At 31.4% G+C, this 21,761-nt stretch overlaps 2 protein-coding genes across 8 annotated transcripts; one reads left to right on the top strand and one right to left on the bottom strand.

Moving 5' to 3' along the window:
* Positions 1-1,493: 1,493 nt before the first annotated feature.
* On the top strand, positions 1,494-8,343 carry LOC142539637 (uncharacterized). 3 transcript variants are annotated; one of them, XM_075645244.1, is made up of 27 exons: positions 1,495-2,194; positions 2,609-2,747; positions 2,845-2,916; positions 3,018-3,089; positions 3,197-3,268; positions 3,385-3,456; positions 3,611-3,682; positions 3,792-3,863; positions 3,957-4,028; positions 4,103-4,171; positions 4,296-4,367; positions 4,478-4,549; positions 4,635-4,706; positions 4,786-4,857; positions 4,940-5,011; positions 5,100-5,171; positions 5,247-5,318; positions 5,388-5,459; positions 5,539-5,610; positions 5,706-5,777; positions 5,878-5,949; positions 6,027-6,098; positions 6,186-6,259; positions 6,360-6,482; positions 6,573-6,911; positions 7,218-7,588; positions 7,725-8,342. In XM_075645244.1, the coding sequence occupies exons 1-27, from the start codon at positions 2,077-2,079 to the stop codon at positions 8,082-8,084; spliced, it is 2,961 nt and encodes a 986-aa protein (XP_075501359.1). In that variant the 5' UTR covers positions 1,495-2,076; the 3' UTR covers positions 8,085-8,342. The 3 variants fall into 3 exon arrangements, with proteins under 3 accessions (XP_075501341.1, XP_075501359.1, XP_075501351.1); XM_075645236.1 differs by having other exon boundaries at positions 1,497-2,194; positions 6,360-6,491; positions 7,725-8,337; XM_075645226.1 differs by having other exon boundaries at positions 1,494-2,194; positions 6,360-6,911; positions 7,725-8,343.
* A 7,761-nt stretch (positions 8,344-16,104) lies between these two features.
* On the bottom strand, positions 16,105-21,568 carry LOC142539604 (splicing factor U2af large subunit A-like). Of its 5 annotated transcripts, none has more exons than XM_075645174.1 (14): positions 21,409-21,568; positions 20,851-20,964; positions 20,106-20,383; positions 19,644-19,757; positions 19,305-19,378; positions 18,631-18,701; positions 18,507-18,551; positions 18,379-18,438; positions 18,069-18,129; positions 17,867-17,979; positions 17,258-17,704; positions 16,874-17,009; positions 16,554-16,621; positions 16,105-16,472 (listed from the first exon to the last, which is right to left on the bottom strand). In XM_075645174.1, the coding sequence occupies exons 1-14, from the start codon at positions 21,409-21,411 to the stop codon at positions 16,335-16,337; spliced, it is 1,722 nt and encodes a 573-aa protein (XP_075501289.1). In that variant the 5' UTR covers positions 21,412-21,568; the 3' UTR covers positions 16,105-16,334. The 5 variants fall into 5 exon arrangements, with proteins under 5 accessions (XP_075501289.1, XP_075501297.1, XP_075501317.1 ...); XM_075645182.1 differs by having other exon boundaries at positions 20,851-20,952; positions 21,409-21,559; XM_075645188.1 differs by lacking the exon at positions 16,105-16,472 and having other exon boundaries at positions 16,554-16,761.
* Between the last annotated feature and the right edge of the window lie 193 nt (positions 21,569-21,761).

The raw sequence follows: 21,761 nt of genomic DNA, 5'->3' as shown, positions 1-21,761 counted from the left end.
GCCAAATAAAGATGACAAAAACTTGTGTGAGATGGTCTCACGAGTCGTATTTTGTTAGACGAATCTCTTATTTGGGTCATCCATGAAAATGTATTATTTTTTATGCTAAGAGTATTACTTTTTATTGTGAATATAGATAGATTTGACCCGTCTCACAGATAAAGATTCGTGAAACCGTCTCATAAGAGACCTACTCAGTAAAAATTCAACGTACTCTCAATAATAAACTCTTGTTTCTTTGAGGTAATTAACACCAAAATATTGAATTCAAAGCAACGTGATTTTTGAAAAACAACATAGCCTAATCAAGCATCGAAAAATGTTGATGTGTATATATCAATTAGTTATTTGAGGATTTATCACGCAAGAAAGATATTACCCTTCTCCGTTTAGCAATGATAAAATGATCTCATGGTCGTGGTTAATTTTTAACTCCTAACGAAATAAAATATGTCGAACGTAAATAATCCTAACAACATTCTTTTAGTTTCGGCATTCTAAGTTAAATGAAGGCACAACTTCAAAAAAAGAAAGAAGTTAATAAATATTGACATAAATCTGAGATAATAGAATTGAATGACATTTTTGCAAATACGATATAAGTTTTTAATCACATTTACATATTATAACAAATAATAAATATAATAAAAACACATTGGCTCTCTCATTATATCTATAAAAAATATTAATTTTAATATAGATAAATATATATCAAATCAATTTCAGTTATATCATCACAAACTTTGATTACTTACTTACATAAAAATGATGAGTAATCATCTTTATAATTCCTTCTTATGCGAGTTGCAAATTGCTATAATGATTAAGTTAGCCCAGTGATTATAACTAAAGTTATGAAAGCTCAGAAAAACAAATGTCCATGGAGTTAAAAGTACTTGGACGATTTGAGAATTTGATCCGCTTTTTTTAAGAAGTTAATTCGCGATCCACGACCACTGATCATAGAATTTTGGAGAAAATGATTGGAAAATGAACAAAAAAAAAGAAGAAGAAAGAAATGGAAATCATAATAAAGCTTTACAACATATCATACAACCAGATGTTTTTTGCAAAATTTCATTAATTCAAGTTCATTATAGTTCATTTATTTCTAATTATACGTAGTACAACTCACTTGGTTTTTAGCATATTCTTTTTGGTTTTCATTTTCATTTTTAGTTGTAAACGAAACCGAACCCTATTCATAATAACACAATTAAATTTGTTTTTGTTCATGAATTTTTCGTAAAAATTCATTTATTTTATTGATTTGTGGCTTATCGATAAAATTATAACTAACTACCAAACGAAGATTCACTTTGCTTGAGCATATAAATCAAATTATTCAAAACTTCGACACGATTTTGTGTCTGACACGTCCGCAAAACCATTATGAATTTTACAGAATAAAACATAATTATTAAATTAAATATATTAAATGAATCATAAGTGTAGAATTTGTATGGATAGCTAAGTATACTATTATCGTCGTTGAATTTTAAAAACGGACAAAAAATAAGGAGAGTTTGGGTAACGGCGGTACGGCTGACGGAGGCTGGAAATCAGCTCATCTATCACCCCCTGACCCGACGACTATTTAAAGTCGCTTCACCGCCGTTTAGCTGTCACCATCCTTACACTGGATCCCCTCTCTCTCTTCTTAAAATGAATGTCGCAAATGGCGTTGCCTGTGTACCGCATAGTGTTTTTGCAGTGTGTTGTTGCCAAATACATTTAACGCATCTCTGAAACATTATTGTTTCTGCACAGTTCCGCCTACTCTCTTATTGTTCCGCCTTACAGTTCACGCTAAACGCCTGCTTCCTGCAACAGTTCTGCTCCCAAAACTTTCTTGCCTGCGTTCTCTCTCTCTTTCTCCCTGGCGTTTACGGACGCTTTTCGTACGCATTTGCAAGTATTTGATGCGGTTTTGTGGTGACAAACATTCATACTGAAGGTTTGAAGGGAGATATGGATGAGATTTGGTGGTTGGGTGTTGGAAGTTGAGCTGCAAGAACGCATTTTTATTGAGTTTCTGTGTGTTTTTCAGCTTTTTTTGCTCGTGGGTCTGGGAGCATGGAGGAGGGAAAAGGGTTGTTTATGGAGAGGAGGTGGAAGCTGGAAGTGGGTCTGTTCTTGTATGTGGCGGTGCTCTTGGTTCTCTTTCCTCTGGTTTCGTCTCTCAGCAATGAAGGTTATTTTTCGTTATGAACACTGTGTTTGTGGTTCTTTTACTCTTCTTTTTTGGCCTTTGGGGTTTGATGTTAATCTTTCTAAAGTTGGCCTTTAGCTTTCCGCTTATGAAGAACGTGACTTTAGGCAGTGTTCTACCTTTTTTTGTTGTACTACTTACATTCTCTGTTTGCCGTAACGTAATTTGAAAGTTCGGAATTTTGAATTTTGTGGTAGCAAGTTATTTGTCTCTCTTTTAGGCACTGAAGATTTATGTTTTCTTACTTCCATTTCCTTTGTTTGGTTTTGGAAATGTCTGGAAAACTGTTGGAGATATATGCATTTATTACATTCAAAGCTGTTTCCAAAATGCTCAATAATTAATCCTTCTGGATGAAGTTTTTGTTCTATCCTAATTTGTGACTGACGTTCACAGGCGAAGCATTGATGTCCGTTAAAGCTTCTTTTAGTAATGTGGTTAATGTACTTTTGGATTGGGATTATGTTCAAAGTGAAGACTTCTGTTCATGGCGCGGCGTATCTTGTGGCAATTTCAGCACTTCTGTGGTAGCCTTGTATGTTTTTTATTTTTATTTTTAATGAATATAAAGATTACTCGGCTTCATGTGAATTCTACTGAATCTGACTTGTATCATGGATTGTTATATGAAGAAATTTGTCTAATCTGAACTTGGGTGGAGAAGTTTCACCAGCTATTGGGGAACTGAAGAGTCTTCAATCCTTGTAAGATCTTTACAATAAAAATAGTGAAGCTCTTCTTCTCTGGCAACTTCTATTCATGTAATTTAACTCTCTCATGCACTTGTATGCGCTTGATTTTGCAGAGATCTTCAGGGGAATAAATTAACTGGTCAGATTCCAGACGAGATTGGCGACTGTGTTTCTTTGATTCTCCTGTAAGTTTTATGTGGTTCTTGGTAATAATTTTGAGGTTTACATTAGGTGTTTTGAAGCCACGGTTGTCCTTGCCAATCATACTGAAGTTGAAAATTTCGTATTTCAGAGATATGTCCAATAACTTTCTAGATGGAGATGTACCTTTTTCAATCTCTAAGCTTAAGCAGCTCGAAGTACTGTAAGTAAATGTAACGTCTTATATTATTTAGTTCTATGTGGCGATCACGGAATTTTTTGTGTATCATGTGAGATTTTAATGTTGGTCATGGGTTGATATGATGTATGTTCTGACAGGAATCTAAAGAACAACAAGTTGACTGGTCCAATTCCTTCAACATTAACCCAAATTCCTAACTTAAAGTCACTGTGAGTGGGCTACATGTTAAATTATCAGCAGCGAAAATTACTTCAAAATAATTTAATTGGAAGTTTGCAGTTAAATGTAGAAATCAGTAATTTTAAGATGTTTTTATTTGTGCCTGTGTAATGAGATTGAACTTTGTTTTGTGGGTGTTCCTAGAGACCTTGCTCGAAACCAGCTTACAGGCGAGATACCAAGATTAATCTACTGGAATGAAGTACTTCAATATCTGTAAGAACTGTAGCTGAATTCTTTACTCTCCAGTCATTCTTCTTTCCGTGTTACTTTTTTTTTCCTAGATTCCTATTGGGTTTCATTTATCATAAATTTATTTCAACAGGGGTTTGCGAGGAAATTTTCTTACCGGCACGTTGTCCCCTGATATGTGTCAATTGACCGGCCTTTGGTATTTGTAAGTACATGTGCTATTTTTCACTTTATTTTAACTATAGCACTGCAACCAGTTGTTGCCAGAACCAATATCGAGTTTTTTCGACTATTGCAGTGATGTCAGGGGCAATAACCTGACTGGAACTATACCAGATAATATTGGTAATTGCACAAGCTTCGAGATCCTGTAAGTTCTTGACAAGATATGTTGTAGTTTATTGGCACAATTTAGAACAATGATTTAAATGTTCATGGTGTCAGAGATATCTCATACAATCAAATCACTGGAGAGATTCCATACAATATCGGGTTCTTGCAAGTAGCGACTCTGTAAGTTTATCTGTGTTGATTCTATGTGCATCTAGAACAGTGTGTTGCAAAATGTATCCGTACAGTGCCGGCATCATCCGACGGATGAACTGATTATCCATGTGACTGGTTGATTTCTGGACAGGTCTTTACAATGGAATATGCTAACCGGAAGAATTCCTGATGTGATAGGTCTGATGCAAGCACTCGCAGTCTTGTAAGCATTGAAATTCCGATCAGAACTTGTTTTTCACCTACGAAATAGGTATTTGATCAGTTTTGCAGGCATTTTTAAATAATAAAATTTATCTTTGATTATATTTTCAGGGATCTGAGTGAAAATGAATTAGTTGGACCCATTCCTGCAATTCTTGGAAATCTTACTTACACCGGGAAGCTGTTAGTTCTGGACCATCTGAATTTATGAATTGCCGAACATCTCTCTTTTTTCCCCCTCTTTATCAATTTTACTTCTCTATTTCAGGTACCTTCATGGTAACAAACTCACGGGGCCTATTCCACCTGAGCTGGGAAATATGACAAAGCTTAGCTATTTGTGAGAAATTTTTAATGTAAAATGTAGGAGTGTTGATATTTTTCCTAATTTGCATTTGCTAATTGATGTAATTTTCTAGGCAATTAAATGGCAACCAACTTCTTGGAGGTATACCCGCTGAACTTGGGGATTTGGAACAACTCTTTGAATTGTGAGTTCTTTTTTTATTTAACTGGCTTATTTTCTCCTCTTTACTCTTTTGAACCAACTGGTCGTGGATCGCTGTCTGCTAGAAATCTGGCTAATAACAATCTGGAAGGGCCCATTCCTGAAAATCTCAGTTCATGCACGGCATTGAATCAACTGTAAGACCGTGGATTAATATTTATTTTGAACACTCGTTTCAAAATATGAGTTAATCATGTATTTTCTTTTCGGTTTTTTTTTCTTCAGAAATGTGCATGGCAACCGTTTAAATGGATCCATTCCATCTGGGCTAAAACACCTAGAGAGCCTAACATATCTGTATGTTTTGATCTTATAGTTGTTTTTTCACCATGTATCATGTACAAATGTTGAAATTATGTTCTTGATCTGCAGGAATTTTTCCTCCAACCAGTTTCATGGTTCTATACCTGTTGAGCTTGGGCACATTAGCAATCTCGATACATTGTGAGTTTCAAGATTAACCTTTTACAATCGATGTCTTCGGGAATCTTTGCATGACGGCATTTTTCTTAGGGACCTGTCGAACAATGATTTCTCAGGATCCCTTCCTGCATCTGTTGGTGATTTGGAACACCTTCTTACTTTGTAAGTTGTGTATATAGTAGTAAAATATATTATTCTCGTCATGATATTTAAATCATATGCAAACTCTGTTAATATTTAGGAACTTAAGTCATAATCATCTTGATGGATCCATACCTACTGAATTTGGGAACCTAAGGAGCATTCAGATTCTGTAAGCTTCTATTTAAAAAGAAGTTTTATTGTAAATGTTAATCTGCCCCTGTCTTTACTAGATGTGGTATCTTTTACTTGCAAATCGTTTTGTAGGGATTTGTCGTTCAACAAGTTGTCAAACAGCATCCCTGAAGAGTTGGGGCAGCTGCAAAATCTTGCTTTTCTGTATGTTTGTTTTCTCAACTTCATCCTTTCTCCCATGCAATCACTTGTAACTACTGCTTGAATGATTATATGCCTTAGGCAAGTTGCTCTGTGTATGCAGCATTCTAAATAACAATTATCTAACTGGAAGAATACCTGATAAACTAAGCAATTGCTTGAGTCTTGACGGACTGTGAGTTCCATCATTTCATTGTTTGTAGTCTTCATTTTTCCAAGTCTCTTAATGTGACAAAAGCTTCTTGTGTTTAGGAATGTTTCTTATAACAACTTCACCGGTTCAGTTCCGCTTGGAAGAAACTTCTCTCGTTTTCCACCTGATAGGTAAGATAAAATAAATCAACTCTGGGAGTTTACTGTTTCTCATTTTCTTCGTTATCTTTGTGGTCATCTTGATCTTTTGTTATCCAGCTTCATTGGGAACCCCTTACTGTGTGGTCACTGGTTGGGCTCAATATGCTATCCATACCCCCCAAAATCCAAAGGTAAAACATATGATTTGATACTACTGATGTTATTGCTTAATTCTTGTATTTGTTCTTACTCGATCTTAACACCTACTGTTACCTTTGATCTTTATAATAGCCATGTTTTCAAGAACAGCAGTTGTTTGCATCACACTGGGATTTTTTACTATGTTATCAATGATCGTAGTTGCCGTATACAAGACCAACCAACCGAAGCCATTCATAAAGGGCTCTAATAAGAGTATGCAAGGTCAAGAGGGGACTATTTTTATCACTTCTGTTTTTCTTTCTTTCTTCTTTCTTCTGTTTTTCACGTGTGTTTTATCAACAGGTTCATCAAAACTGGTTGTTCTTCACATGGATATGGCTATTCATACATACGAGGATATAATGAGACTCACTGATAATTTGAGTGAGAAATACATAATTGGATATGGAGCTTCAAGCACAGTATATAAATGTGAACTAAAAAATTCCAGGCCTACTGCTATTAAGCGACTCTATAATCAATATCCTCACAACTCACGCGAGTTTGAGACTGAGCTTGAGACTATTGGCCGCATAAGGCACAGAAACCTTGTCAGCTTGCACGGTTACTCCTTATCTCCCCAGGGAGATCTGCTCTTCTATGATTACATGGAAAATGGTTCTCTTTGGGATCTCCTTCATGGTTAGTAATTTCTCTTCAATTTTACTAGTAATAACACAGTAAAATTCGCTACAAACACTACAAATTTGGGTTTCCTTTGTCACTCATAGTCTTAGAAATTAAAAGATTAACATGTTGTCACTCATCTTTTTCCTGTTAGCAATACTGGTCATACGACTTGACCTTTGATCAATATGATCAGCATCATGAAAATCTTGTGTTCTGCTATATCTGTCTATTTCAAAGCACAACTAGCGTCTATATTTCATGTTTTCAAATTAATTTTAAACGATTCAAGTTCTGATATTTTGCTGATATTCATGACAGGTGCATCGAAAAAGGTAAAACTTGACTGGGAAACTCGTCTAAAAGTTGCTGTTGGTGCTGCACAAGGGCTAGCTTACCTCCACCATGATTGCAACCCCAGAATTATTCACAGGGATGTGAAATCATCAAATATCCTACTTGACGAAAATTTCGAGGCCCATCTATCTGATTTTGGAATTGCAAAATGTTTACCTACAGCAAAAACACATGCGTCTACATACGTTCTTGGAACAATAGGGTATATCGACCCAGAGTACGCCAGGACTTCCAGGCTAACTGAAAAATCGGATGTTTATAGCTTCGGCATTGTGCTTCTCGAGCTATTGACTGGCAAGAAGGCCGTTGACAATGACTCAAATTTGCATCATCTGGTGACATTATCTGTTCCCTTTTTTATTACCATTTTTAGTTATATAACTTGATCATGTTTAACTATAATCACCTCTTAACTTTTAACTAATACCAGATCTAATTATCTGATAACTTTTGATGTGCTATATATTTCAGGTGCTGTCTAAAGCAGACGACAACACGATAATGGAAACACTCGACCCTGAAGTATCAGTGACTTGCATGGATTTATCTCATGTAAGAAAAACATTTCAGCTGGCGTTGCTTTGCACGAAACGCCATCCATCCGAAAGACCAACTATGCATGAGGTTTCAAGAGTTCTGTCATTCTTATCACCACCTCCGCCATCAAAACCTCACTGGACTCTTCCAACAAGCGTCGACTATGCACAGTTTGTGATCGGTCAAGGACAACCCCATTTAGAAACGCCTCGGCGAGGCGAACCAGAGAACGATTCATCAGATGCCCAATGGTACGCAAGATTTGGAGAGGTGATATCCAAGAACAGTGTTTAAGGATTTGGTTTACCATCGTTTTTTGGTCCATTTAAGGAAAAAAGTGAATGGATTGTGGATTTCACTTAATTGTTTTATGGGCTTGATGAGAGGATTTCAAGGTTAATTTGTAAAGGGAATAGCTAGCTGTTGACGAATGCATGGAAAATTTAGTTTAGTTCTTTGTTTTCTGACCATTGCACCAGAACACACAATTTCGCTCATACCGTCGTTAAATTTCAATGAATCGCTTTCACTTCCTCAAATGATGTAATAGGGACTATCAATGTGTAGACAAATTATTGGAAATATTTGTATGGTCTCTAGTTTAATTCTGGTATTCTGTAAATCAATCCATTAATTCTTGGTTTAATTTATAATATTAGAATATATAATAATATAACATTTAAAAGGTTAAGAAAATAGAGTTATATATATAGATTTACCACGATATATAACTCTATTTTATCTATATCTATATACCTGTAAAAGTGTGGATAGTAGAAAAGTTTTCTCATTGTGAACGGACATTATTACCTTTCACATGTTTACTTATTTTCATTATTAGGTAACATACGTGGTAATTTCATATTTATTCCATTAATTAATAATTAATACTAACTAACCATATTTTATGGTTATTATTTTGTGCTTTTGACTTTCTTCTCCATGTTCTTAAATGTTTGAGCTAATTTTAAATAAACAAACTATTAAATTTACTTAATATTAATATCAATTATTTTTTTTATTTTAATAATTTTCGTTCTAAATTTAATATTGATAAACGAAGAAACAAAAAAATTTAAATAATCAGTATTATTTTTAAACTAAATAAAATGAAGAAACAAAAAAATTAAAATAATCAGTATTATTTTTAAACTAAATAAAATGAATTGAATTGAAAATAAAATTATATTTAATCAAAATTTTAAATTTATTTTGTCAAACTATTAATTTTTAAATGCAAAAAATTCAAAAATTACAAAATCATAACCATAAAATTCAAAAATACAAAATCATAACCATAAAATATGGTTAATTAGTATTAATTATTAATTAATAGAATAAGTGTGAAATTACTACATATGTTACTTGATAATTAAAATAAGTAAAAAAGTGAAGGGCAATTACGTCCTTTCACAATTGGAAAGCATTTTAAGTATCCACAGTTTTATAGATTTATAGATTACTAGCATGATGCACGTGCGTTGCACGTAATATCAATTATATTATAAAAATTAAAAAAAATTGATTTTCTAAAAAACAATTTAAATCATTTTGTTATTTATTTGGGTTTAATTTCTTATCATATTAGATGATTTATAAGAACTTATATAACTTAGTTTCAAAATTGTTTCCCAAATTAAAATTTAACAAATTAATTCTATATTATATAATAAATTATAATGAATATAATATATAGAACAAAATGAACTGAAACAAATTGCTAAAAAAAATATATATTCAAACACTACGTATAAAGCATAATAACCTAAAAATCAACCAAATTATGGATTTTATCTATATATAAATCATAATCTACAAAAGCGAAGCATATTAAAGACAAATAATTTTCAATTTAAAATCACTGTGACTAACTCATAAAAACAATATTAAAACAAATGAAATAGTAATATTGATAATAAAATATAACTCATAATATTTAATTTAACATCCTAAATAATTTTTTTACTTTTTATTTTTATAATTCTATATCATGGATAATAAATTCTATATATCGATCTTTCGCAGACTAACATTGATGACTATTAATTTCTTGTTAAATAAGTTTTAAAATAATAAATAAATCAACATATGTAAAGAAATGCACATTCAAATAAGATTATATGGTAAATATCAAATAAACTCATATAATAATTATTAAATATAGATTTTAAACTACTGGTATGATTTTCACCATTAAAATTTGAAATATAACAAAAGAAATAAACTTTCATAAAAAAATGTTATTTTTGTATCTATTTAATTAATTAGTTTGATTTAAAAATAATTAAATAAATATATTAAATTATATCATATATAAAAATTCTGATACTTTGACAAATGTTAATAAATGATCATTATAATTATATTTATTATAAGGATTATATCATATATTGTTTTACAGTATAAAATAACTTAGTGTCTTTTTACTCATTAAATCTCTTTTCATGAATTACATATTCAAATAGTACTCAATCATAACAATAATGTCATGACATTTTATTTGTATTTGTAGAGTTATTTACATACAAGTATATAATGACAATTATATTGACAAAAAGGTAAGCACACATTAAATAAAAAAAATCAATAAACACTTAATTTGAAAAAATAAAAATAAAAATTTGAGCTTATTCACAAATGTTATCACAATTGATACTTTTTCAACTTATTTTTCTTAAAAAAAAAAATCAATGACGGTATCTATTATATGTAGAAAAAAAGTAGAGTCAAATGGTACATAGATAAAATTATTATAAAATTGTTTTAAAAAATGACACAAATGAGTCAAAAAGAGTAAGAGCAAGATGTTCCTACAAATAATTATTAGTATAACGTTAACATAACTAAATTGGAAGTTATGTTGGTGTAGAGTAAGTCTCTTGTGAGAATGTCTCACGATTTTTATATGTGACACAAGTCAACCCTACCGATATTCACAATAAAAATTAATACTTTTAGAATAAAACTTAAAATGAAAAATTGTTGTCATATGTTCTTAATTATTCCAGATTATAAGTAAGTACTATTTTAGATTTTCAAGATGTAATTTTTACATTTTAGGAAAATATTTATCAATTAATTGATGTAATGAGTAGATAAATATCAACATCATATACTAAAATATTTTCTTCCACTCTTATATTGCTTAATTAATTAAAATATATTCATATAATTCTGTTTATACTCTTATATTGCTTAATCAATTCAAATCCTTTCACTTCATTGTATTTGTATTGTTATTTTAGTTTAATTTAGTACTTAATCTGATAAATCATTATTCCAAATTCTTATAATTTGTTTTGATCTATCTTTTTCCTAACGAAATGTTGTTTCATGGATTTGATCACGTTATGCAAAGATTAAAAATATTTTTAATATTAATTTATTTTTTAGTTATTCAGAATATGGGTTCACGTGCGGATGCACGTGCTTTTTTGCTAGTACCTATAAAAATGTAGATAAAGAGCATTGTTTTCCAATTGTGAAATGATAAAATTAACCTTTTATACACACTTCAATAATAGAATGTAATCTATATCTATATTTATATATCTATATATCTATAAAAGTGTGGATAAAGAACATTGTTTTCTAATTGTGCAATGACAAAATTAACCTTCTATACACACTTCAAATAGAATGTGACTCCTATATTAATTTTATAAAATATCTATATACCTATAAAAGTGTGGATAAAGAACATTGTTTTCTAATTGTGCAATGACAAAATTAACCTTCTATACACACTTCAAATAGAATGTGACTCATATATTAATTTTATAAAATATCTATATACCTATAAAAGTGTGGATAAAGAACACTGTTTTCTAATTGTGCAATGACAAAATTAACCTTCTATACACACTTCAAATAGAATGTGACTCCTATATTAATTTTATAAAATAACTCATCTTTATAATATCTATATACCTATAAAAGTGTGGATAAAGAGCATTGTTTTCCAATTGTGCAAGGACAAAATTAACCGTCTATACACACTTCAAATAGAATGTGACTCCTATATTAATTTTATAAAATATCTATATACTTATAAAAGTGTGTATAAAGAACATTGTTTTCTAATTGTGCAATGACAAAATTAACCTTCTATACACACTTCAAATAGAGTGACTCCTATATTAATTTTATAAAATAACTCATCTTGATAATATCTATATACCTATAAAAGTGTGGATAAAGAGCATTGTTTTCCAATTGTGCAATGACAAAATTAACCGTCTATACACACTTCAAGAATAGAATGTAATCTATATACCTATAAATCTATATACCTATAAAAATGTGTATAAAGAGCATTGTTTTTCAATTGTGCAATGACAAAATTAACCTTCTATACACACTTCAAGAATAGAATGTGACTCCTATATTAATTTTATAAAATAACTCATCTTTATAATATCTATATATTATATTATATTATACATATAAAAGTGTGGATAAAGAACGTTGTTTTCCAATTGTGCAATGACAAAATTAACCTTCTATACATACTTCAAAAATAGAATGTAATCTATATACCTATAAAAATGTGGATGAAGAACATTGTTTTCCAATTGTGCAATGACAAAATTAACCTTCTATATACACTTCGGGAGTGTTTGGTTTGTAGGATAAGATGTGTTTATTTTTTTAACCCACCTTATTTCTCGTTTGGTACGCGTGATTATTTAACCAAGTCAATACCTCCTATGAGTGATTAGGTTATATTAGGTGGGTTAAAATAATACCTCCTCACCCCCTACGATTATTTATCCAACTCTTAATCCTTCCTATTTTTTCAATTTTACCCTTCTCCTATATCCAAACTCACCACCACTTCCCGCCACGACCACCGCCGCCCGTCGCCGGCCGCCGCCGACCCCCGACCACCGACCGCCGCCATTGCCGGACACCCGCCGTCGCCGGACCGTCGCCGTCGCCAGACCGTCGCTGTTCGCCGGACCGCCGCCGTCGGAGTGGAAGAAGAAAAAAAAAAGAAGAAAGGGCAATTTTGTCCTTTCATAAAAAAATTCAAAATTATCCTACACTTAAAAATCATACCAAACATAACACCATATATTACATTCCTACAACAATCATTATCTTTATCATTTACTTACTAATCATTAATTTATTTTATCCTCCAAACCAAACGCAGCCTTCAAGAATAGAATGTAACTCTTATATTAATTTTATCAAACAACTCAATTTTATAATACATTTATATGTTTTATCCTTTTAATTTTTTTTACATTTTTTCAATGATTTTATTGTAATTTTGTAATTATATTTTTAGTGCAATTTCTAATTAAGTAATAAATTATAGTATCACAAAAAGATATAAGAAAAATTTATAACTATATGTGCAATAGTAGAATAACATGATAAATATAAAAAATATGATAATATGAAGTTTAATACTAACATATTTTATGAGTTTTTTAACAAAGAATTGAAAGTAGATAGTTTAATAAATTTAATAGAAGAATTTATACAACGATTATGAATGTCAATATGTTAATAATCTCATAAAATATGAATCTCATAGAAAAATTTTGAGAGTTTAGTTATAATAAGAAATTAAAAAAATTTAGTAGCACTTTTAAAAATTATTATTTATACGACAAATTTATAAATTTAATACACAAAATTTGATAATATTTGAAACATCTACTAAGATTGATTAAGATTTAGACATTAAGGGTCTAAAGGTAAACCCGACCATGATTCTCAAGAACAATAAAACCAAAATCATAACTAAGTCTTTTTTGTTTCAATTCCAAAATCAGCTCTCATAATATATAAATTTTGCTATATAATTTGTAAACAATTAGTTTCAGTATCTCATGATATAGTGTATAGCTGTTTTACTTGATTTTAAAAAATGAATCGTAGTAGCATTTAAAAAAAATATATATATCAGACAAATTTATAAATTCAATACATAAAATTTGGTAGTATATGAGATCTTTTGATTTATAATTTTAAAGAAATATATATATATATATATATATATAATTATTATTTATTAAATTTTAAGAAAATAAAAAAACAATAATAAGAAAATTTAAAATTCCACAATCAAGTAAGTAACAAAAATATTACAAATAATTTGACATGATACAACTCTAAAACTTAAAAAATAAATTATTTTGAATATTCGATGTTACGGCCTATTTGATGTTACAAAATGGATCATAGAAGACAAGTAATTTGAAATGTCCTATATAAGAACTAAGCACACACAAATATAGGGATGTAAACGAATCAAACCGTTTGTGAGCTATTCGAAGCTCGATTCGATAAAAGTTTGTTTGAGCTCGTTTAATGAGCTCGTTAAGATAAAAAAATTAAACTCAAGCTTTACAGTATTCGGCTCGTTAGCTCGTGAACATGTTCGTTGGTAAGTTCATGAGTAATCTTTTAGATGAAAAAATAATAGTTTTGATATTTGATTTATTGATTTTGCCTATTATTTATGAAATATATAGAAAAATCTATTAAATTTATTTATTTTAATAAGAATAATATATTTATATTTTAAAAATATATAATTTACTTTTTAATTAATTTAATGAAAATTTAAATGTATAATTCATATTTATTAAGCTTGTTTAGGCTCGATAAAAGCTTGAATAAGCTCATGAGCCATGCATATATTCGTTAAATAAAGTTCGAGTTCGGCTCGATTATACACGAACCAAGCTCAAACATTCAAGAGTTCGGCTCGACTCGACCCAACTCGATTACATCCCTACACAAATACATAAAAAAACATAACAATGATTCGTATTTAGAAGCTTTATGACAAATATAAATTACATATTTCTCGAAATTTTTCTTTACCTAATATATATGGAAATTACTTGACAGTAAAAAAATTATCTATTCGCGTCCATTTTTTAAAATGAGATAATAAATATTTATATGAAAATTTATAATGTAATATATATATATATATAATTTTGACTTTGATTTTAAAAGATAGTACGATTTCAAAAAAATATGAAAACAAATATATATAACAAATATATATATTATAAGCATAATTATTTTATTAAATTGTATAACTAAAAAATTACATGTATTGCTTGTAAAATCAATCATGAATCAAAACTTTGAATATGTAATTCATGAAAAGAGATTTAATGAGCAATAAAAAGACTCTAAGTTATTTTCTAATGTAAAAACAATATATGATATAATCCTTATAATAAATATAATTATAATGATCATATATTAGCATTTGTCAAAGTATAAGAATTTTTATATATGATATAATTTAATATCTTTATTTAATTATTTTGAAATCAAACTAATTAATTCAATATGTACAAAAATAACATTTTTTTATGAAAGTTTATTTCTATTGTTATATTTCAAATTTTAATGGTGAAAATCATACCAATAGTTTAAAATCTATATTTAACAATTATTATATGAGTTTATTTGATATTTACCATATAATCTTATTTGAATGTGCATTTTTTTTACATATGTTGATTTATTTATTATTTTAAAACTTATTTAACAAGAGAAGTCATCAATGTTAGTCTACGAAAGATCGATATATAGAATTTATTATCCATGATATACAATTATAAAAATAAAAAGTGAAAAATTCTTTAGGAGGTTAAATTAAATATTATGAGTTATATTTTACTATCAATGTTACTATTTCATTTGTTTTAATATTGTTTTTATGAGTTAGTCACAGTGATTTTAAATTGATAATTATTTGTCTTTAGTATGCTTCTCTTTTGCAGATTATGATTTATATATTGATAAAATCCATAATTTGATTGATTTTTATGTTATTATGCTTTATACGTGATGTTTAAATATATAATTTTTTTTTAGAAATTTGTTTCAGTAAATTTTGTTATATATATTATGTTCATTATAATTTATTACATAAGATAAAATCAACTGCTTGAATTTTAATTTGGGAATTAATTTTGAAACTAAGTTATATAAATTCTTACAAATCGTCTAATATGATAAAAAATTAAATCGAGATAAATAACAAAAGGATTCAAATTGTTTTTTTTTATAAAATCATAATTTTTTAATTTTTATAATATAACTGATATTACGTTCACGCACATTCATTGGGCTAGTATATTAAATATAAAGATCATGGTCCTAATAATCTCTCTAGTTAGTTCTATGAATTAATACGTTGATTTGGTTTCTTTAGTTTATATTCGGAATTATATCAAGTAGATCTGATTTCCGTAATTTATTCATTCTTCTCAGGGGAAGGTTTAGTTTTAGTTTTAGTTTTACATTATATTCTATACAAAAAACGCTATAATCGGTAAAACCATTATCATAGACATCAATAAAACACCCTGCCTAGTTCAAAATCAAGTCCTCGAGCTGATACAAAAGGTCTTCCCAACAAAAGAGAGGCGAAAAAAAGGAAAAGGGGGAAGCAAGCATAGAATCAATAGAATAGAAAATAGGTGGGCATCGGACATTAATTTTGAAGTGTTTCCAAAACCTCGATACGACTTGAAATGCAGAGCGAATGACTATAAACTAGCCATCATACACACCCTCGGAAAACTTGTTCTCCGGATAGAAAACTGCCACAACTTCTTTTCCCCCGAATTTTCTTCCGTGTAGTCCTTGTCGAGCTTTTGTAGCACCTTCAACGTCCTCGTACTCCAAGAACACCTGAACAAAAAATGAAGTTTTTTTGATAAACACAAATGCAACGAGATAATAAATGCACAAAAAGAATTCTCAGAGGTCAACCTTTCCAACACCTGGAGCTGGTTCATTGTTGGAGGGTGGGCGTGGGATGATCACATTTACAAGAGTACCTGCGTAATTTAAAATCAAGGACTGAGACAATTGTTTTTGCATAAAACAGGAAAGTAGGTCCGGTTTGTTTAAATATAAGGTTCTGGAATTTTCTGTGTGGTGGTGGCTTCTGCCATGCAGAATATAGGACCCGAGAACACTGTAAAACAGAGAGTAGAACACAAAACGAAGAGATATTTAGCGTAGATGAGGATTGTGAACATTGAAAGTTCGTGAGTCATAGAAGTCTACTGGTTATTGAAGAAGATTACCAAATTTTCCACACTCAATTTTCATGTCCTCTAAGATATCTTCATAGTCGTCGTCATCATTGAGCTCCTCTGCATTAACCACCTCCGTAAGGCACAGAACCTTCGTAGCCAGTACACTGGGTTGTAACATGAGTTTCTGCAATTTGGAGCCATAATTTAAGCTGGGCATATGCTAAATAAATTATCACAACAGAACAAATACCAACAGCAAGGGAAGACAGTAAAATATGCAAAAAACAAAACAAATGTCTGCTCTTCATACAACCAAATTTCAGGATAATAAGATTGATTTTGGCACTGTAAAATGTCTAGACCTGTAAACTGGACAATTTTTTAGGATGGCAATATCAATTAAAAAAGACGAACAAAATAAAATAACACTACCTGCAATGCTATTTGTTGTTGGGCGTGCAATAATACACACTCTTGTTCAGGATTAGGTTGAGATGTACCCTGGTTAGCACGCCTAACAGTAAGCGTTTTATCGCCCATTTTTATCCCATTAAGTGCTGCACAGGCAATATCTGTAACTGATAAATCCTGGTAAACACAAAATGCATAGCCTTTGGAATTCCCCGTTTCTCTATCTTTAACCAGATCAAAGCCTCGGAGATGTCCGAAAGACTCCAGCAGCTCCCTAACCTGCCCTTCTGTAAAATAATATGGTAACCCACCAACAAATATACGGTCAGGACCCTCAAGACCCCCAGCAGATCCTGGTGTCAACCCAACAGCTGCGAGATTCAGATTGGGGCTAGGTTGACTAGAGCCTAGAGTCGCAGCCAACGAAGGGTTGTAATCACTGGGTCTTCTCACTTTAACAGGAGCACCCTGAACAAACAAGCAGAAAAAATGTGCACTGATGTGACGGAATTATGGTGACGAATATAGAGCATCAAATATGAAAATACCATTGAAAAGATATTCAAATAGAACTCAATAACTCGATTTAATAAGCCCCGCTAAACTTAAAGGTACAAAGATGTTCAATACCTCAAACATTATTCCATCTAATGCCATAGCATTACTAGCCTCTTCGACAGATCTCATTTCCACAAAAGCAAACTTCTTCTCATGGTTGATGTAAACGTTTACAACAGCATCCCCTGAAATGAAACAGAACAATTTTATTCATCATGACTCATTTTTCAGAATAAATAAATACAGGAAAAAATCATAATTTCAGTATATCAACCTGGACCAGCGGTGTTTCCTCCAATTGCTGACATAACATGACTAAAGTAGGTTGCCACAGACTGCCATCATCGCAAAAGTAAAAGTTAGTAAAGAGGTAAATAAATTCAAAGTCATGGTCTATTCACTAGCAATGAAATAGATTAATAGAATATGAAAAGGACATTTATCTAAAAATGGTCTGGTGTCATTATTTAAAGTTCTATAAAAAGGGAGTCACTTTACAAACATCTATAAAGTGTCAAAGACAGATAGCCATATATTCAACTACTGGCCAAATATGATAAATACATCGAAATGGAGTACCCTACCTGTTCATTTGCAGATGGAGGAAGTCCACCAACATAGACTCGTCTAGCGTGTCTGGTAGCCTGATAAGACTATTTCATGATACTAAAATCCAAGATAACACATGAAAAAAATAAATAGAAAACGCAACCTGCTGAGTCATTGCCTGAACGGGCATTAGGGGGAGTGCTCCAAACTGCAACAGAGTCAAGATTAATCTTAGAAGCTGAGTCATAGAACTTGATACAGGAACATTGAAAGAGGTGGAAAAAAACCTGCCCAGGTGCCAAAGGTAACATATTGGGAAACATTCCAGGAATGGCCGGAGTGGTCCCAAGCATCTGACCTGTAGAAGCTAGACCAAGTTATATCTTAAGAATTTAAGAGGTGTACTCTCTTTTTACTCTTAAACAACAAGAGTTACCGAATTTTATAATGTTTTTTCACGCAACAAAAAAAAATTTCTTAGACCAACTATCATCTTGGAAATAAACATAACCATGAAGGAAAAATGGCATTCTATTAAAATTGGTTACAAAAACTAGTAAGCATGCAAATCCTGGTTGAAGATGGACAAGACCTGTATTTGTTCTGCCTTGTACAAAAAAGCTACAGAGGTCTGCTCAAGCTCATTGTCAGCACAGTGGGGCTAGTAGCCCAACATTGCCTTCTTAGTACATAACTTAGGACATACAAAACAAACGAACAAACACCAAACACAACAAGAAACCAAAACCCTCTCAGTTTCAATTACCAAGCAAATAATTAAAGGAAAACCGAATAGCCAATCTACAGAAGAATGCTCCATATCTAGATATATACAAAATGAGGAACCGAGTACGCTTACCAAAATGAAACCATGTATTTGATATGAACTTTCCACACTATATCAAGGGAAAGAATAATAGTTATCATAATTGACATCATGGCAAACAATTGTTGCTTGTACCTGCTGCATTAGCCGTAGCAGAATTCGGAAGCAATGCAACAGGAGGTGCCATGTCAAAGCCACTGGTCCTTTTGCTGTAAATATATATTCATCAATGACAAGAATAAGAGCTATAGATGATAACGATGGAGATTTTGATCAGTGAATTAAGACCAATGAATTAACTCGATGGCAACTATGAAGATGCAAGGTCGAAATCATTTGTACACTATTATGTATTGCAGATCAAGTGGATGGGTTAAATTTAGTTATAAAGCTTATTACAGATCATAATATGGAATGTTTTAATAATTCTATGCTATTAACACGAAACTGGGGAAGATAACAATCACAAACTACCTTTTAGACCGTGAAGGAGATCGGGACCCTGATCTATGGTCCGATCTAGGCTTGGAGCGAGACCGGGACCTATGCTTGGGTTTGTCATCCCTATCTTTGTCATAGTCTCTTCGCCTGCAAGCCCATAACAATACCAGAATTAGAAAAATAACACTTTGTTAAAGATGGCTTAGAAACAATAGTTGCAAGATTATTATAAAGGACAGACATAGTAACATCTAAGCAGCAATGCAGTATCGAAGGTGAATGTCAGTTAACAAAAGCGCCTCACACGTAACTTTCAGCTAGTTCAAGTAACTCGTTAGCTAAAAGAATAAGCCACACATTTTTCCTCCACTAAAATATCAGGTGACGGATAGGAAGTAACACTGGATTCAAAAACTCAAAACATTATGCAAATAAAAGAAAAAGACAGAGGCTAAAAGTAGTATAAAACAACCAATAAGTTAAGAGTTTCTCCACCTCTCATAGTCTCGACTTTTATAATAGTCATCATCGTCAATTCGATCCCTGGTTCTCTCCCTCTCCCTTCTCTCACTCCGATCCTTGTGACGGTCTCGATGATGATGATCACGATCACGATCACGGTCACGATATCTATCTTTGTCTCTGTCCCTGTCCTTCTCCTTCTCTCTCTCCTTGTCCCTGTCTCGGCCCTTATCACGACCTCTTTCTCGATCCTTATCCCTGCTTCTGGCGGACTCCCTCTCTGTATCTTTTTCATGGTCGAGAGAAGTATGCTGCATAAAGCGCTCTCATAAATAATGAATCATAAACAAGTCAAACCAACAAAGCATTGAAAAGATCCATAATAGTATTATCAGTATGTATCTTTCTTTTCCAAACATCACAACAAATTTCAATCAATTGTTGGGAAATTACTACAAGAATATCATGATTATGAAACACCACATTATGAATTGATGGATCAATTATCGATATCTAAAAGGGATAGGTAAGCTATTAACAAATGATATAAGATCGACATTTGTTGCACGGTCACCGAACAATGTGTTTTTATGGTTGCCTAAATTAGGGATTAATAGGTTGGGGATAAATTTTGAGATTCAAACTTTTCAGAAATCAAATTCTAATATATAACTAAGCCTCCAACCACAATTAGCTAGTATAAAATAGACTTTCTTGTATGTCATATTGTCCACTCAAAAACACGTGCTGAAATAGTGACATTGTTAAAGTCTCATACCCTGGAATTTGGGCTCGATGATCCTTTGTGAGCAGGTTGCTGCAAGCTTGCAGCTTCTGGTGAGTCCATAGGAGGTGGAGAGTAGTAGTTCCCAGCAATTTCCTGAGTCAGCATCTAAGTTTGTGAAGTAAACATCAATAAGCCATTGGCCCATGAAGTTCAGCCAATGACACTCAAAATAAAGTTTAATATATCCAAAATCGGATATAATTATTTCTACTTATCATCCCAAATCTTCAATTATTTAACACAAAAGAATGTCCTAATAAATCACAACACGTTCGCATACAATTAACTCGTTCCAAAAAAGACCAGAAATTTCAATCATAAAACCAAAATAGTCAGAAAAACACCAATTTACTCAATTTCATGTCGTGCACACAAGAAAGGCTTCTAATCCTGACAAAAATTAGGGTCAACTGAATTCCAGAACCATGAGGTGAACAAAAAAACTAAACAATTCATGAAAGATAGGTCCACAAGTAGATTGAGAAGCAAAGCACATACAGAGACGCACACACGCGTGCATACAGAGGGAGAGAGAACGGGGAGGCGTACCATTACAGAAGCCGAATTTGGCACGAATTGAATCGCACTTTTTCAACGCATTCGAAACCCTAGTTTTGTGTTTTCTAAGATTCTGCGTTAGTCTTCAATTTATTTATTTTTTTACGGGTTTTAAATAACACATATTTCTTCCTCGTTTTCCACTTTTGCCCATCGCTGGACAATATTAATTTTTATTTATCGTTAAATATATCAAAATAGTTTTTAAAATATCTCTAATTAACTTATTTTAATATAAATAGATGAATAATAATAATAATAATAATAATAATAATAATAATATAGATGTGAGTATTTTTCGAAGAAGAAAACAATTTAAACCTTTTTTACCCGATATAAAAAAT

The sequence above is a fragment of the Primulina tabacum genome, chromosome 1, assembly GCF_025594145.1.
Source record: "Primulina tabacum isolate GXHZ01 chromosome 1, ASM2559414v2, whole genome shotgun sequence".
In the NCBI taxonomy this organism is placed as follows: domain Eukaryota; kingdom Viridiplantae; phylum Streptophyta; class Magnoliopsida; order Lamiales; family Gesneriaceae; genus Primulina; species Primulina tabacum.
This window is presented reverse-complemented; position numbering and strand designations above follow the sequence as displayed.